Source organism: Gigantopelta aegis, chromosome 2 (genome assembly GCF_016097555.1).
Source record: "Gigantopelta aegis isolate Gae_Host chromosome 2, Gae_host_genome, whole genome shotgun sequence".
Lineage (NCBI taxonomy): Eukaryota > Metazoa > Mollusca > Gastropoda > Neomphalida > Peltospiridae > Gigantopelta > Gigantopelta aegis.
The window spans coordinates 43,235,391-43,254,831 of NC_054700.1; the positions used below are offsets into that span (position 1 = coordinate 43,235,391).

At 37.6% G+C, this 19,441-nt stretch overlaps 1 protein-coding gene across 1 annotated transcript; it reads left to right on the top strand.

Moving 5' to 3' along the window:
• Positions 1-10,239: 10,239 nt before the first annotated feature.
• On the top strand, positions 10,240-19,441 carry LOC121385957 (activated RNA polymerase II transcriptional coactivator p15-like). The gene is made up of 5 exons (XM_041516754.1): positions 10,240-10,292; positions 13,215-13,287; positions 15,399-15,503; positions 16,466-16,571; positions 17,885-19,441. The coding sequence occupies exons 2-5, from the start codon at positions 13,231-13,233 to the stop codon at positions 17,965-17,967; spliced, it is 351 nt and encodes a 116-aa protein (XP_041372688.1). The 5' UTR covers positions 10,240-10,292; positions 13,215-13,230; the 3' UTR covers positions 17,968-19,441.

Sequence of the window (19,441 nt, forward strand, 5' to 3'; positions counted from 1 at the left end):
CTAGGTTGACTGGCTGCATTACTGTGGGCATTTCCCCTTTTGCCGTCAAAAATAGCTATTTTAGCACTTTTTGACATAGGTTGTCTTTCGTTTCCGACAGGGCGGTCATTATGCAATATATTTAAAAATAGGTTGGTCAAAATCATAGCAGGGTATCTAATCAAACAGATTCAGCTGTAAAAGAGACAATTTAGGTTTGTTCTTGGCCTGTGTAAGGGTGTTTATAACAGTATTCGAGATTTTGGGCAATGCCCAAAATGTGTGACCTTTTGACCTATGTTGACCTAATTATTGAACCCAATTGCATATAACACCTATCATTATAAAGAGCTCCCGAAGACCCACATTTTGAGGGGTCACGTGATCGATTATCTTCTATAACAATGGTTCTAGGTGACTTTTTGTGTTCCTTACCCCCATTTTCATGGCAATTTTTGATTTTGCGGTTCCAACAGAAAAGGATTAATCCAGAGAATTGCTCAAGGGTGACGAACGGTCATCCACCTGGAAATTGAAGACTACCACCCAGTCTACCAAAATCACCAAAGAAAAAAACTAACTCTGATTGCAGGGTATGGCCTAAAATCGGGACTTGGCTCCCGGACGAATTACAGCTAGCAATAAATAATTATCATCTGCATTGCATTATGTTTGACTTCAATTTGTCCCAAAAAAGTAAAACATTTCAAAACACGACTCAAACTCCAGATTGACCATCTTTTTATTTTAAGATATTAAGACAGAATAATCCGATAGAGAAATGTACAATGACAGCAGAAATATGAAACAAAGAATTCTGTTCTTTGAGATTAAAATACCCAAATCAGCACTATTAAAAAAGAGTAAGAAGACCTGCAAGTCTAATGTCAGTTTTATTTACAAAGGCATGCTATTGTCGGATCTTCGCATCAGAAACAGCATTCAAATGTTCAGTGGTGATTTGTTGATCAGCGTTGTGTTATTTCGAAGTACCACCGCCACTAGCCCCGTCTTCTGGACCGTTACTTTTCATCTGCTTCTGTCGCATTATCTCAGCATCTCTGGAAAATTAAAACTTTATATAAATTACGTTTGCCATCATTTAGCTTTATAATTTTATCTTTCACGTGATTTTTACTAACTAATCGATTGTTCAGTTATATGAATTTTATTGGCGTAACCTAAACATTTGCCTCAAACATACACTGAACTAACATCTTAAAATTGGCATTTCCAAATGTTACTGTTTCGGCAAAATAAAATTACTGCAAATTAATAATAAAAAAGTTCCTTTCATACTTGATCAAGTGACTTTGTGAACATTTAACAATGTAACTTATTAGCAGTTCCCTTAAATGAAAAATTATGATGTAACCAACTTACGGTAACAACAGCCACCCTTGAAATTTGCGATGGCATTTAGCAATGGCAATTTACCAATGTCACCACAGAAACCTATTGCAAAATTGACATGCAACAGCAGTTTCATCATTATCGGGTATTTACTTTGTTATTATCTGTACTAACTTGATGTTGCAAGACAATTTGAATTTTGAGGGTTACAACTGCACCGCTGAAACTGGTTGCACGACATAGAATGTACAGCAGTTTTGTAGGTCTTACCGCTGTTTCCTCTCTTCTAAGGACTTGCCACTACCTTTCTTGGCTGCATCTGCCTTTTGTTGTTTTTTCATGTTCTTGGCTCGAGCCAGTTCCCTCTGGTTGCCTCCTATAAATCAATGAAAATATATGTAAATATTGTCATCACAATTCACATTTAATTATTTTTTTATTGATAATTAAGTAATTTATCCTGATGAAAAGAAATAAAGGAACACAAAAATAGAAACAGCAACTATTGACTTCCACCAACTCTCATCCACAGTATTAGGAAGTTAACTGTGTTACTGGCAAACATACAAAAAAGGAATAAAACTAAAAATTATAAAATCATTTCTTCTTCTGTGTTCAATCAAGCTATAATTGATCATGCTTTAGATTTGGAGTCAGGTAGTGGTGATAAACAATGCTGTCTCTATCAAGTCTTCTTTGGAACCCCAAAGCTTGACAGCCAGTGTTGCTCTGTTCAGCCATTGCTTTATCCTGGCTTCATCGTAGAGGAGGTAGAATTGCAGGATGTGCTCTGGGGACTGTGGTCCTGTTTGACATGGACATTCATCAGTGTCTGCCAGTTTCATGAGGTACATATGGGATCTGAGATGGCAGTGACCAGTTCTTAGCCTGAAAATGGTTGTCTCTTGGTATCTCTCCAGATGATGGATTGGATCCTTGGTTGTAGCATGGGTGCATCGTAACTTTCTCTTAATTATGTTTTTTTTGGTCTTTCTGAAGGAGATTAGATGATTTGGCTGTTCCATTGTGCTTCCATCCTTTGCCAGCCTGTCAGCATGTTCATTCCCTGCAGTACCACTGGACTGAAACGTGCATGTGTCGACAAAGGTCAGCCAGTCCCTGTTGAACTGCTATTACTAGGTATGCTCTGAGTGAGGGATTTGCAATCTGTCAGGAACACAACATATAATGGAAGTGGATTCTCCAAATTGATGATTCTGGTGGCTTGAAGAAGGACATTTGTTTCTGCTCTGAAGTTTGTTAACGGTTTTCCTGCTGGGTATAATTCTGGAAGTTACTCGTTCATCAGGAAATCTTACGTGGACACCACTACCAGCATTTTTACGGCCTCTTCAGCCGAGCCATCTGTGTAGGCATGGGTCCATTGTGAGGTGTAGTACTTGTCTTGAAGCATTTTCAGCATGAGAGACTTTAGGACGGCATCTGACTGTTCTCCCTTCCTGGTTATTCCTGGAACATCCTCTACAATGGTTATGTCTTTTGGTGATGTTGTCCAATCATCTACATCTATCAATGGTTCCCGTTCTTCAAGTGTCCTTGGTAGGATATCAGAGTGTGCCCAAGCTGTCTGGCAAGGTGGTTTATGATGTGCTGAGTGAGATAGAAGCCTCTTTAGTTTCTCGGCTGTTTCTCCTCTCTTCGTATGTCTAGTGGCAGCAGTCCTGTTGTTTGTTCCAGTACACTGACTGGAGTGGTTTTCATGCGCATTCCTGTGTTCTGTATCTTTGTCAGTCTGTTAGTATTTGTCTTTGCAGCAGTTGCTGATGATCCGTATTCCATAACAGCTCTGATGACGGCTCTTGTGTACACATGTTGTAGGATCTTGCTGTTTGCTCCTTATTTGGTGCCTGCCAACTTTTTCATGAGAGAGACTTTTCTTGTGGCTCCGTTCTCAACCTCTTTTATGTGTGGGTTCCATTTCAAATCATTTAAAAGGCTATATTTGCCAAATAGTGTTTTAAAAAATCATAGTGTAGCATTTGTATGTTTTTATTTTGAATCATGAACATGAAACGAAACGATAAACATCAAAACATGAAAGAATTTTTTTTTTTTATCACATCAATGAAAAAACACACATATTGTGTATATTTAACATAATGGAATAACTATTAAAAAAAAAAAAAAAAAAAATTATAAATTTTAACTCCCATATAAAGATGACACCGTTGGAGCATTTGACACCCTGAGCTGACACGTTTTAGACTAAACGATTAATAATGTTGTCGCTAATTGGATGAATTTGACCTGTACTGGCTCTAGAGATAACTGGTGTAATTATTCTGCTCACCACCACAAGTCCTTTATAAGTATTGGATTACAAAAACGATAAAACAATTTAAAAACGAAGAGGAAATAATAATATATAAAAAACATTTAATTAAAAAGGAAAAAAAATGTAGGAAACATATGCACACACCTTTTTGCAAACTATGATCGTCTGCTTAAAATCATGGCAAATAGCACTTTGGATGTGTTGCGGAAGATCCCAAATGATATGTGTTAACACAAATGGATGAATTGAAACAAAAAGTTGTATTATTCTACCAAAAATATATTATGTCGGACAATGTAGACCGACCTATTATTAAAAACTATGATACAACACTGTATCGAAATTGATACACTTAATTTGCAGACTTCTTTGTTGTAGGGTTTTAGGTGCACATTCAGAACAAGCTGTTGTAGCGCACGCCAACGGTTTCGATGTCAGTTTTATTTTAATATACAATTAACTAAATATGTAAACAAACCATTTAGCGTACCCTCCTCCCAAATAGTTCCCTACTCTGCCAATAGCATGTTGACAAACATAAACAAAGGGTTCATAAATAAATAATTTGGTAGGACTTTCCTTTGGCACTGTTATGTATAAAGAACATTATAAAATTTTAATACTTATCATTAATAGTTAGGGTTAGGGTTAGTGACAGTGGCCAAAGGCAAAGGAAAGTCCTTCCAATAATTTGTAGTAAATATCATAGCATGAAAAAAGGTGTCTCCTGTGGGACGGACGATAGCTGTTTATGTTGACAATCATGATTATCATGTGACAATGTGATTGTGTCAAATCACAAAACGAAATCTGGAACTGTGACAGTCAAATTTACATGAAAATTATTCAAGAAATACTTTTTAAATAAAATAACTTTTAAATGCACAAGAAACGTCAAACTAGTTAATGCCAACTTACGGGTCATTGTTCCGACGATAAAAACACCTTCCTTGGTCAACAAGAAACCGTTTTGACGTGGTCAAAGCCCTAGACTGATTGAAAAAAACACTTTGTCGACGTCGTTGTAACTGGCACAGAAAAACACAAAAGGGGAAGTAATTAGGTACCGAGTTGTTTCGCAGAATACCAGTCAAAACGTACCTAAACTGAAATGCACCCAACCAAAATGTACCTACTGGTGTGGTCCTTTATATATTTTAGACTGATTACTTTTGTCCTGTGTTATCTGTTCACTGCAATTGGGATATTTTTCCCTGAATGTGGGTCATACAGAATATTTTATACATTATTATTTATCTTTGGGGTCATTCAAATATTATATGAAACTTAAGGGTGTGGGGGAGGCGGGAGGCGTAGGCGCAAACGGTATGAGGCGTTACATGTTTTTATTATTCATAAATGAACATGAAAATAAAGTTATTGTATTGTATTGTACATGTGTGTGTGTGTGTGTGTGTGTGTGTGTGCGTGGGGTGTGTGTCCGCACTGAACTGCGTTACGTAACGCATTCAATTTGTTTTTACTAAAATAATTTTTGTTTTGCCTTTTTAGTTGAACCACATCGATTTCGAAATGCAGCAGTTAAATTAAAACACTGTGTAAAAAAGCCTGTTCAAAAAGACAAATATCACACCTAGATAAAATTAAAATTTTGAATAAAAGTCAGTATCACAAAGAAATTGTAATAAAAGTTCTGGATTTAGAAATAAATGGGGAAAAAACCCCAACAACAACCCAACTTTGTTTTGTTTTTACTACTGTAGCAGTGATATTGCATGGTTAGTTTATCACAACCTCTTTATCAGTGTGAATATATATATGTATGTACCCTAAAATCTAATATAAGTGAATTAAACTGCTGTTTAAACCACGTACATGAAATGTTAAATTTTAAAACAAACCACCTATGCAGGCCCCACCCTGCAGGTTATAGAAGCTGCTTGTACAATGGTAAAAAGAAGCCGCTTGAAAAAATTCGTAAAGTAATAAATAAATAAATAAGCAAATATCAACAAGCCCCGTCATTTAAACCATATATTTGCGCGACGAAGTAGATCAATCTTGAACATATCTGGCGTGTTCAAAACCTTAGTGGTATATGAGCACGTTAAACTAGCTATTTATCTATCTATAAACATATCTTTACTTTGTTTTATACGATATTTATGGACCTACCAGTAATGCACATCACGTTCAGTGCACGAACACGTTTATTCTTTATTCAACATAAATATCTGGAAACGCTCCCTTTGCTGACTATATTATCGCTTTAATACTCTACTCTAGGACTAAGCTGTCCGATTAACAGCGCGGACCAAGAATTCCTTTTTGTAGCTATTTAAATAATTTCGTATTTCTCACACACGCTTAGCGTCTTTGAGAATGTAGAAGTTTCGCAGAGTATTTTATTTAGCGACTGACAACAAAACATGATACCACCACTTGCCGGATGTAAGCAGTTAACTGTTCAACATTCAGCGCGCTAAAATTAAACACACTACCTGGCGTGAGGCCGAGTCCTTAGAAGTGGTAGGTTTTGTTTAACGACACCACTAGAGCACATTGATTTATTAAACATCGGCTACTGGATGTCAAACATAATTTTGACAGTTTTAGAGAGGAAACCCGCTACACTTTCCCATTAGTTTCAAGGGATTTTTTATATGCACCATCCCGCAGACAGGATAGCACGGTGTCTCTAAATAGGCCATGGTCACGGGGGGGGGGGGGGGGGGGGCGTTGTCCCTCTAACTAGGTCAGAGCCATGGGCGGTCACGCACCTGTTCCAAGTATGTTATGGTCAGGCCCTGACTGGGTACAGGCTAAAACGGAACCGTGCCAAAACGGAACCATTTTCTATGGCGAAAACGGACCCATTTTTGTTGGCGAAAACGGCACCATATATAAATATATATTATAACTTATCTTATTTTTAATTTCAGGGGTGTGTGAATTCGGAAGTCTTTCCATTTTGATGACGTAGACTGGCTACACTGTTTATGTAATGTTACTACTAATATTACGTATTAATAGATTATAACGTGATGTAAATACGTAAATTAAGAGCGCCAAGTGCATTACTACCCCATTTTTTTTTTACATTGGTACACTTCACTCTTTGTACATACTTTGATGCCTAATATACCGAAAGATCTCTTGCTGCCTATCATAAAAGAGTTGCATATGTGGCAACAGCGGGTTTTCTCTAAAAACTGTCAGAATGACCATATGTTTGACGTCCAGTAGCCGATAACACACTAACAACAAAGTTGACAAGATTAAAACATTTTATTTGTTTAATAGTGATGTGACACTTTGACACCAAATGTACTACAAATTTTTAATCAAAATAGACTGGGCCATGGACATCAGAACAGCTTGGAAGCAGCTGAATCGATGTGATTTCGCCATCTTTTAAGGCCTGCCATGCCTCATATACATGCCTTTGACGCTGGTCAGGTCAGGTCATAGGGTTTAACGTGCACATTCAGAACAAGCTGTTGTAGCGCACGCCTGTCGTGGGCGCAAGTGCTTGCAAAGCAAGCTCTTCCGTCCAAGACAGGGAGGGGGGGAGGGGGTGGTTGTCTTCTCGCTTACGACTTGGCACAAGGAGCACCGAAGACCGGCAGAGGCGGAAGAGGCGGAAGAGGCGGCGGTAATAATTTTGAAATTTCTCAGAAGGAGAATTAAGCCAAAAAGTTGAAGTAATTTGTTGCGTTATGTCCGAAATATTGCTGGTGATTGAACGCAAATTTAGACGGTTCGGCCAAAAATTTAAAGGGTGTCGGATTTTTTAAATTTAAGCCTAAACGTACCGACCTATACGAACCAGGTTAGCCCTAAGGGTTGGTGCGGTGTTCAGGCGTCACTGTCGAAGTTGGGGAGGTGATGCATCTCCCTCTGGTACCTGCTGACGATGTCCCCGTAGTGCTGCGCGAACACCCTGCGCAGCATGTCGTGGGTCTGACAGTGTATGGAGCCTTCCCCCACGTATGCCTGCTGGTATACGCCGTCGTGCTCCATCGTCAGCATGGTACGCAGTGCACCGGTGCGGGATTCCACGCTGTTGATGTGGAAGCTGCCCCGTTGTCTGTCGTACCGGTGCGGGAATATTCCTCTGGTCGGTGTTGTAGGCAGCTGCTCCAGTGTTGGGGCGTACACGACCAGGGGCTTCGTCCCTATCTGGTTGACCCAGCGTCTAACAGCGGATGTGGCCGATCCCAGCTTTCCAGCTGGGCGGTATCCCTCTGCACTGGGTCGGTTTGGTGCGACCACCGGTCGATCCCTTCCAGCGGCGCCATAATATTGGCCCTTAAAAGGGCCGGCGGGTGGGGGTGTCGAACCGGGGAGGTACAGACGTCAGGGCGGGCCGGCGGGTCCACTTCGATCCGATGTGGTCTCGTCGGTCTGCGGTGCGGCGGTGACGGCGTCTTCGATGTCAACGGCGGCGAAGGAACCTCTACCGGCGGAGTAGCCACCGGCTTCCATCCCCCCTGTACCGTTGCTTCCGTGCGCGTCGCCTTCTTCCGTCGCTGGCATCTTCTCTTCCTGGTCGCTGGTTTGGGTTGGTGGCTTACGTACACTAGTGTAACGTAAAGGTAGGGTCAACTCCAACAAGAGCCTTATGTGTTGGAAAGATGCATACCCGGACCACCAACACATACTGACACTTTAGCAAATGAAAAACGCGTAATTTTAGAGTTAATGAAAAACCATGATTATTCCTGCTAACTGGGGGCAGCCATTTTGTTTCGTTTTTGTGACGTCCGGTGGGATAGCTTGGGGCGAAGTGACGTCAGCTCCTGACCATCTCCTGTATGTACAGTGTAAACAAAAGCAGTAATTTTCGACAAGGCGCTTCTCTTTGATCAACCTGACTTGTAAAACAGCATAAATGACGTAATAATATAATAAACTATTTAACTAAATATATTTCAAGTTGCATTAACGGAAAAAAATGGGGTTATAGTGTTTTTTCTCTGTTTAATAATCCAAAGGAAAAATTTACACCTATTGATATGCTACGTTGGAGCAAAAACGACAACCCACGATACCCAAGTGATAATTTACTTTTCTTTGGGACTACGTAATTGGTCAGTTCTCTGTTTTTAGATGGAAAAAATCTACTTAATCAATAGTTTTACAGAACTATTTACAGTAATAAACCATGTCCATTACAATTTTAGGGGCGACAGGTAATATTCCACAATACCGGTATGTATTTTTGTGTCTAGACAGCGTCAATTAATCGGCTCGTCTGGTTACCAATCAAATACACACCTGCCAATCAGGAATCAAAGGTAGAAGCAACTAACAGCATAGACCAATTAACTAAGAAAACACTCCGTGTATCATTTCAGTACGTAGGTTAATGCATGGGCAAAACATTGTTAATTGTTTCGACTTGTTGTGTAGCCACTTTGACAATGGTATTTTATTTTGTATTGAAACATAATATATATAGTGCTGGATATACTTACTGTTGGCTTACTGGGATGCGTATTATTACAGAACATTGCAATGTATGACTATTTATCATCCCGCAAAAACCAGGAAGATTGTGTTTCTCTAGTTCTAAGGCTCATTCCTGATGTGACGCGTTAAGTATTACGTAACCACCAGCTCGCCAGTGGGCGTACTCACTGAGATGGTACAAAATGGCTGCGCCCGTTATATATAATAGTCGTCACATTTAACCGTTTTATTAATTAACTATACGATTATACGTGTTGATATTAAGCAATAATGTGCATTATATATCGTTGAATATGCATATCAGGCCAAATGCCTTAATTGTCCTCTCCTGTAAGCCCTCCCGCTCTTCTGTGACAGCTTATACTCTGTCAGCGTGCCCAAACTCTGGATCGTCAACCCCAACAGTGGGGGTAGATCGACAGAGCAGGGCGCGACTTGGAGCTGCTTAGCGGCAAAGGACATCTTCGGCTGAGAGCTGGAGCGGGAAATGTCTGACGCTGATGTCATGTCATTGGGTTTTACGTGCACATTCAGAACAAGCTGTTGTAGCGCACGTCCATGACAGGAAAGGTGGGGGGGGGGGGGGGGGAGAGGAGAGGAGGGACCGCCTGCACTGGCAGGTGCAAGGGAGCACCAGCAGCCCGATCAAATCGGTAGCAGGCGGGTGGGGGTGGTGGTGGTGCTATGGAATTTGAATGGAGCAGTTAAATGCCAAAGAGAAAGGGGTGCGCAATTTTGATTGAGGGAATTTGGCGCAATTTATCCGATAGCGGTAATAATATAATGACCCCATTTATTGTGAGGTATTGTTTTAGGAAAAATGTAGCGGGTCTCCTCTTTAAGACTATATGTCAGAATTACCAAATGTTTGACGATGATTAATAAATCAATAATATGCTCTAGTGGTGTTGTTAAACCAAGCGAACTGACAAACCTAATTTCTCACCTCAACAACACCCCAATCATATTTATAACAAACAGCCTGACAATAATGGAAGAAAAAGTGGCGAACGTTCAACTACGGTAGTAGATTTACTTCTAAAGGCGAATTGATACGTGTGGTGGAACTGGCAAACTGGTTGCGAAAATATTTGAGGCAAACTGGCGTAGGGACGAAACCCCTAATAAATACCTATTTTCAACTAAATTTACGTCGCGAATAAAATAACCTTCCAGCCAGTCTACTTGAATTGCTTGGCACTGTGAAATTTGGTGTTGGCGCGCTTTCGTTAGTTTATTTGTTTTCATCTTATTGCTTTGACTTGACATTTGATATTTATTCCAAAACACGTATGTATTGATACATTAGAGGAGAAGGAAATGATTTACAACTTAATTGTTTGATTACATTCAGTTGTATTGAGCGAATTCGCAGTAGTCCTGACAGAGATAATGATTTATAATAAATGATATGATACCTCGTCTTCAGCAGATTTTAAAAATAAATTATTTTAATATATCACTATTCAGTATTATAATGAATTATGAAATATACTACAGCAGGTACTTTAGCAACTATAGTTTATCCCATCATTCTTTTAAAATGTTTTTTTTGCAAATAATTTCAGTTTGGTTTGACGTAAAAGAAAAGTAAAAGTGTTTTGGAAATAACAAAGAAATACAATTTGTGTGTGCAATGTACAAATCCGTCTGCTTGGAAATAAATAACTTGTAGTAAATTACATAGTATGAAAAAAAAGTGTGATCCCTGTGGAACAGACTATAGTGACACTGATAGCTATATGTAAGTCCAAATTTGAACTTAAAAGAAACAAAACTAAATGGGCAAGGATCATCATGATGCTTTCCAGACGATTCGTCCACCGTACAATTCATCCACGTACAATTCGTCTACCCACCTCAGACAATTCGTCCACCCACCTCAGACAATTCGTCCACTCTATTACAACATTTAGACCAATAAATCTAAAATTATATTTCTTAGCTATTGAAATGATCAGTTATTTTCGTTTTGTGGTAAACTACTATAGTATATGAAACAAACTAAATTTTAGTGGCACTATCAGCTTGTTATTGTCTGTCTGTGTCCATTAAACCATAGTACTTTATTGATATTATATATATTGTTATTCAAATTGTTCTTCAATTACATCTATAATTCTGACATACTATTTAGAAAACAAAGCTAGTAACTAAACCAAAATTTCGTCATTTATGTCAAAAATGTCATAACGTGATGTCATTCGAAGTAACCAACCAATAAACAATGATATTATTTCCATTTCGCTACCAAGTTCCAACCAAGTTTTACCTTTTTTTTTTTTTTTTTTTTTATCCCACTGCCCTCTTTCCTTTCTCTACTTTTTGAATTTGATCTCATTTCTTCCCAATCTGGCAATTCCTCCTATCATTCAACTTCTTTCACTGTCCACCTCCACATCCCAGTCCTTGTCTCTCCAACCGTGACAGGTGCTTGTCTCTTGTAGCTATCTGTGCCACACACCTGCGAATCGTCTCAAGTTCAATAGTGGACGAAACGTCCAGAAGACTAATCATCTGCATCCCATCATCCGTATTTCTGAATCTATATATCAACCTCTGCAATTGCTCATGGCATTCAGCATTGCCGTATAGATTGCTGTGGAGTTTTTCGTTCTCTGTAGCATTTTCTTTGCTTATTGTTAAAAATAAAATATACTTTGTGAACTGAAATGGATTAAAAGTAAATATTAAAAGAGTAACTGCACCATTATTACTAAGTATCTGAATCTCAGCGCAAAGTACCAGCATTAAGCGAGTATCAACTAGGTCATTGGATTCTGTTGACTGTTAGTAGCACATGCATTGCAGGCACCACTGGGTTGCAAGGGCGTGACAGCTTATAAATTGTTGACCCGTGGCTATGGTGCATTACGGGTGTTTTATTTTCAGTAAAATGTTCTACATACACTCCTACAAGTCACTTTGATGTGTTATGGTCAACCTGATGATAAGATATTTGTAGATATATAAATATACAGAGAGATATCATTCCGATAGTTTAATAAAAATGTCTCCGTCATTTATATTGGAAAAATATGCTACCCTTTTCTGTTGCGGAGTGGCCTAATAAAAAAACCCCTAAACAAACTTTACCAATTTACCTATGCCATTATTAAAGAAAATTGTTTTAATTTTATATCTCATTATATATATTCTGACACTTTGATGTAATATAATTACAATATAAAAATTTAACTGGCACGCCACTGTCGACTGACTACGCTATATATGATAAATTGTCATCCCCATGCAACCCCATTGTTCTTGATCGGGCACGTGTCATTCGCATGTTAACTGTTACGTTACTTTCAGTCAACGAATATCGCCACCAGTATAAATAAATCTTACAGCATATTGGCAAAAACAACAAACTCATCATTCAAATGTACTTACAAACCACAGATACAAACATGTTAATGATAAAATTGCTGTGGAAAATGCCTTGGACACTATTTTTCCCCCGGCAAATTATTTGCCGTGGTCTTTTTCTAAATTGCAGGGGTTGATATATGGTATGGTAAAACTGTTGTAGCACTAAAAGCGCTTTGAAAATCTGTAGTCAGTATGGTAACTTGTACCGTTACATACACATTCCCAGTCACAGCAGCACATACCACGATTAAGCCAGTCTAGTTGCCAGTCGTGGGGTGCTGATTGGGACATGGACAAAAGACTGACGAGTCCACTGAGGATGATGGATTTTAGGACCCAACACAATTAAAAATAAAAATAAGGAGTAATACTCGTTTGGTCAGCAGCTGGTAATCTATCCTACACTATTGAAAACCGTCCCTAACCCTGAATACTCTTGCTGTTCAAGAGCTAGTCAGACATGTGGACAGTTATAATTTCTCTCTGCTGTCAGAGACACTGAGTAGGCAGAGATTCCCATTCCAATACAACAGTAATCCTATTTTTGACATTAAATACTTTTACACTGATAATTTTTTAGTTCGTTGATAACAAGTATTTCACATGTTCATATAATTAATTACTAATACACACACCCGACAACGCCACATTCAACGATATTTCGGTTAAGTATGTAGGTGCTGTCAGGTTTCTTACTATAGTGTGTATAGAAGAAAACATAATTTTAGTGGTTGTTAAAAAGTGTACGTTGTGTTTTATTTTTCTCATTCAGCAGAATCTCTGTCTCAGCTATGCCGAAGTCTAAAGAATTGATCTCCTCTGATGATGATTCTGGTTCCGACACCGAAGTGAGATATTTTATAAATACTTCAGGGCTCTAAATAGGAAGTAAAATATGGCCTGCTAAGAAAAATTATGGTCTGCTGGAAATAAAAAAGCACAGCACAGTGAAGGGTTTGGGACAGTGTGTGGGAGATCAGGACCTCTGAGATGTACTTTAAAGCATTATAAAAGTAAAATATAACAGAAAGAAAGAAATGTTTTATTTAACGATGCACTCAACACATTTTATTTTACAGTTATATTGTGTCGGACATGGTTAAGGACCACACAGATATTGAGAGAGGAAACCTGCTGTCACCACTTCATGGGCTACTCTTTTTGATTAGCAGCAAGGGATCTTTTTATATGCACCATGCCACAGCCTTTGATATACCAGTTGTGGTGCACTGGCTGGAACTAGAAATAGCCCAATGGGCCCACCGACTGGGATCGGCCGCACATTGAGTGAGCGCCTTACCACTGGGCTACATTCTGCCCCTTAAAAATATAACAGAATCACGAGCTGAGCCATTGCTATATAGAAGATGAAATGTCATACATACATCTGTCTCTTTAAAACTGATCTGCGATTTTTTGTTAATTTTAGCAGGTGAATTTTTATTTCACCTGCTAGGTCTAACAATGGACTGCTTTTCACAGGCCAGATACATACAATATATCTGGAAGTGTTGAAAGATGATAGCAACAAAGTGGACCAGTTATATACAGGGCTTCTAGATTATGGTAGCCCACTCCCATGGCTAGTGATATTCAGTGTTGGGCTAGTAAATGACTACTATTGCCATGCCAGATGGCTAGTGAAATATTTTGGTCAAATGTTGCAGTTGTCTAATTTGTAAATATGAATATCCTGCCCTCCAGCCCCACCCCAAATGTTAGTGTTTTTAAGCTATATGTCTTTAGGTGACATATCCAATTTTTACTATTATTTAGTAAAATAATATTAACTTAAAGTAAAGTAGGGCTAGTGAATTTTTAATCGTGGCTAGTAAATTTTTAAATGGCAAGTGGATTTTAATGGGGTGAGATAGGGACTCCCAGTACATAATATTCAGGTGTGGAGATGGGTGACAATATCTCCCTATGCTCTGCAGCACCATTCCAATACTTGTGGTACAGGGTATATACACAAGGGTATTGGAACCTTTAGTTGAATGAATGACATGTCGGCAAAAAAAAACTGCCATCAGATGTCGAATGTTTGTGGATTAATGATTACTGACTGACAGCACAACAGCCAAATTATTGAGCAGTCAGAAATTGGGTCATATATTTAATTTGGTAAAAGAAATGTTTTATTTAACATAATTTTTACTCAAGACATTTTTAATTTACTGTTATATGGCGTCAGACATATGGTTAAGGACCACACAGATAATATGAGAGGAAACCCACTGTCGCCACTTCATGGGCTACTCTTTTCTATTAGAAGCAAGGGATCTTTTATATGCACCATCCCACTGACAGGGTAGTACATACCACGGCCTTTGATACACCGGTTAAAATAGCCCAATGGGCCCACCGACGGGGATCGATCACAGACTGACCGCACTGGGCTACGTCCCGCCCCTGAATTATATTTGCGTAACCTGTGAGTAACCTAATAGTAACTTTCTAACGTGTACAACTGTTCTGTACTGCAGTGATATTCCTTATTGAACAAATTGATTTTCAAATAATATATAATATTTTAAGTGTCCAGAATTGGCGTCCAATTTAAAACAAAAGAAGCACAAGCAGCACAAATGGACAAAAAAAAAAAAGAAGAGAAAAGTTTGTTTTGTTTAATGACACAACTATAACACATTGATTTATTACTCATCGGCTATTGGATGTGAAACATTTGATCATTTTGACGGACAGAACAATTGTACATGTGAAATATTGTACCCTTGTACAGTACATAAAACTATGGTAAATTAATTTGAGAAAACAGTACTGTATTTAAATAATCTTTACATTTTAACATAATGTTTTTCCATAAAAATTTAGATGTACCCGGTAAATAGGATTTTCACAAATTGTCATCAGATTATAAAACATTTTTCAATATACTAATGTAATCATCTTTATCGTTGTAAATATATAACAGAAAATTGCTTGTGTTTTATTTTAGCCAAAGCCTAAAAAGAAGAAGGTTGAGAAAAAGCCAGAGAAAAAGGAAGAGATAAAGCCTGATAAGAAATCTTCCAAAACATCAGCTGGAGAAAATATGTTTCAGGTAAGACCTGTCTGCAGGGAGATAACTCTGTAGTCTTTAAGTGAAACTTAGCTGATTTGACTTCTGTAAATGAGTAGTTCTGGATATTCTCGTATCTGGAATGCTATCAGAAATAAGGAAGGAAGGAACTATTTTATTTAACGACGCACTCAATAAATTTTATTTACGGATATATAGCGTCAAATAAAAAATAAGGTGCCACAGGGCTAGCTCTGGGTGAGCAAAACAATTCACCAAATTGTCTATTAAACTTCAAAACTTGCCAAAATTGTCAGTTTTTTCCCCCCAAAAAAGTCCATTATTACATGAAATTATTTCACCAAACTAAACTAAAATTCGCTAACTGTTTTCACAATTGGCGAATTTGGCTAGTGCCAGAACTAGCCCTGGGTGGAATTTGAAAGCAAAAGTTTATGAAACTAATTATAACATAGTTATACAAGTTAATTTTGAGCCTTGAGGTTGGTTGGTGCAGAATTTGTATCCATTAATCACATCACATAACATACGATTATCCTCAGCATAAATTTAGTTTTGCTGGTGCAACTTTAGTGAAGAAATACTGGTACAGATATTTAAAATACAAATGACAAGTCAAAATGTATTTTGGCTGAAGTTCACTACTTTTTCACATTTAGTGTTGAAATCAAAATAATAGGTATGTATCTGGTTATTTAAAATGCAAATAAGGCATGACAACTCCTAAGGAAAGACGAAGTGAGTCCCTAGTTTGTATTTGGTGCATCTTTTTATGAGTTTACTTATGAAGTGAATCCGAGTTTGTATTTAGTGCATCTTTTTATGAGTTTACTTATAAAGTGAATCTGTTTGTATTTAGTGCAACTTTTTATGAGTTTACTTATGAAGTGAATCCGAGTTTGTATTTAGTGCATCTTTTTATGAATTTACTTATGAAGTGAATCCGAGTTTGTATTTAGTGCATCTTTTTAATTTACTTTCAGTTGTCTCGCATGAGGTTTGCCACGGTCAGTGAATTCCGGGGGAAGGTGATGGTCGGAATCCGGGAATACTATGAGGCTGATGGAGACCTTCGTCCAGGGAGAAAAGGTAAACAAATATCCTTTCTGCTTGTTTATAATTATATATCCTGTGGAATTTAAAGTTTAGAATGATCTTTTCTTTTTTTGTAAGAAACAGTTAAATAGACAGTCTTAAACTGTTATTCCAGTTTATATGAACTGAAAAAATTGGCTTCACTTACCATTAATAATCCCTGAGAATGTGAAAGTTGCACTGCAAGAATTCCAACATGTATTTTTATATAGCTCCCTTTAATAAAGAGAAGTTAGTTAACACAGCTCATTAGTACACTTACTTTGCACCTTTGTTATAAAAACATAGAAGTGCTTTCATTGTTTTATAATGTAGTTTTTGTTATGGAAAGTTGAAGCAGCTATTATCACTTCACAACTTATATTCTGCTGTGTGCATATTATAGGGATGAGAGAGCTACGCGGAAATGTGCTTTTCCATTTTGTCTGAAAAAAACAAAAATACAAGGTTCATTTGCATGTTTTCATGGTTTCATGTTTATGATGTGTGCCTTATATTATATGTTATAACCAGTTTTGATTTGTTAGCATTGAAAGAAATTTTTGGCAGTTCCAGGGGTTGCAAACAACAATTTTCCTTCAGGGGCCCTTGAGCGGTCCCTGGACCCTGGTCGCAGTAAGCTTTTTTGTTCCAGCCCCTCTCATATCCCTAATATTAAATGTTTGTACACACACATGTACTAGTGTAGCCCTTTACATATGTATACAAAACTAGCCTCGGGCAATTACATTAACATGGCTAGCTCCAGCACTTGAAATCCAGATCATCTTGCAGAGCTGTTGTAGAGCAATTTTGCAACAACATTTTGCAGTGACTTTGCTGACTGCTGTCGCAAATGTTTATGGCTGTAGCTCTGGGTGAGTGAGCAAAAAATGTCACTAAATGATCTATGAATCATATACTTCAGAAATTTGCAATCCCCACAGTTATTTTACAACAAAATTTTTATTATTACATGCTATTATTTCACCAATTTAAAATAACATTTGCCAGTTTTTAAAATTTGTAATAGTGTTACACCCGACTAACGGTAATTTTGTTTGCCTGTCTAGTTGTATGTAACCCATTATTAGCTGGGGCGTAGCCAGAGAGGAAAAAAGACCGATGCAAACCCAGACCTGTAAAATAAATATTAGTGTCATGGGAAAACTAAAACAAATTTGGGGAAAATCCAGACACGGCAAGCCTCATGCTGGCTACACCATTTATTAGACATCATTTGCATATTCTTAATAGGTTAAGCAGAATGAAATGGTTTACCTAAAAAATTTGGAGACCTGCACAAAAATCTTCTTTTTTTTCTTCAGGAATCTCATTAACCTTGGAACAGTGGAAAAGTTTAAAAGATCAGATGGATGATATTGACGAAGCTATCAAAGATCTGGAATGAAGACAGGTCTCGCATCATTGAAAACGTAATGCTTGAACCCATGGTCTGCCGATTCCTGACACTGTTTTAAAAATGTCCCCAACAATGGAAGTCGGGGGTTGCATTTAAATGACAAGAATTGTTTTCTTGTGAAATAGTGTTTGAGTATTGAAGCAGTCCATTAGAATGGTGCACATCTGATGAATTGTGTACCTTGAGAATTAAAACAAATTATGAGTCTAAAAACAGAAAATATGGTAAAATAACAAACATTTTCCTTGTATAATATTATAATTTGAGCATTAAGGTTTTTATTATATCGGGCAGTCCTTGCAAGTTTCCATTATTTGCATACCTGCAGTATAAAACCAAATACTTAAAATGTTTTATTAGTACATACTTGGCGACCTACAAGTAAGTTGAGACTTTATGTAAATTGGAGGGCGGGATCTAGCTTAAGCAGTAGAGCGCTCTCCTGAGGTGCTTGTGTCATAGGATCGAATCACCTCAGTGGACCCGTTCTCTGACTTTTTTCCCATCTCATACAATGCACCATGACTGGTGCACCAAAGGCCATGATATGTGCTGTCCTGTCTGTGGGAAAGTGCATGTAAAAGATCCCTTGCTGCTAATGAAAAAATGTAGCGGGTTTCCTCTGACTGAGGAGAAAAGTATCAAATGTTTGCTATCCAATAGCCGATGATTAATAAATCAATGTGCTCTAGTGGTGTGGTTAAAAAAAAACTTTAACTTTAAACTCATGTGAATCATGTTTGAATATGAACACATATTTGTTTTCAGTGACAGTAAAATGTTGTCCCATGGCAATTTAACAGTTATTAAGCCTGAAGCACATAACTTCTTAATAACTTGTTACAAACTGTTGTTATGATGTGGTCATCACCTTTACCTTTGTGAAAAGACGTTTAAAGAATCTTATTTCATATACACTGTATGTTTTGGTCTTTCTGTTTACACAATATTGTGTTCCATTTGTCAGTTGTCTTCTATTATTGCTGTTTAGTTGGGGGGTTTTAGTTTTAGTTTTCTCATGAATTGTCTACATCATTCATTTTAGTGTCCTTTATAAACATCTTCCATGATCATTATATTCAAATGTTAGTAAATGATTGTGCAATATTGAAGTAAATAAATTACTCATGTCTTTGTTAACAGGCAACTGTTATATTATTTTGACAAATAACAGATGAAGCACTTCAAAACCGTACCGTATTATTTCATACAAATAGTGATACACATGGGTTTTTTCCTTTTAAATTACGACATATTGAATGACACATCACTAAGTTAACATTTAACAACAAACATTTCATCTATAAGATTGCGACAGAAAATCCTACCCCATTTCATGCAGGGCTTCTAGATTATGGTAGCCCCATAGTGATATTCAATGTTGTGCTAGTAAATAACTAATATTACAATGCCCAACGGCTAGTGAAAATAAAAGTTGCATTTTAGTCTTATTTTTTAAATA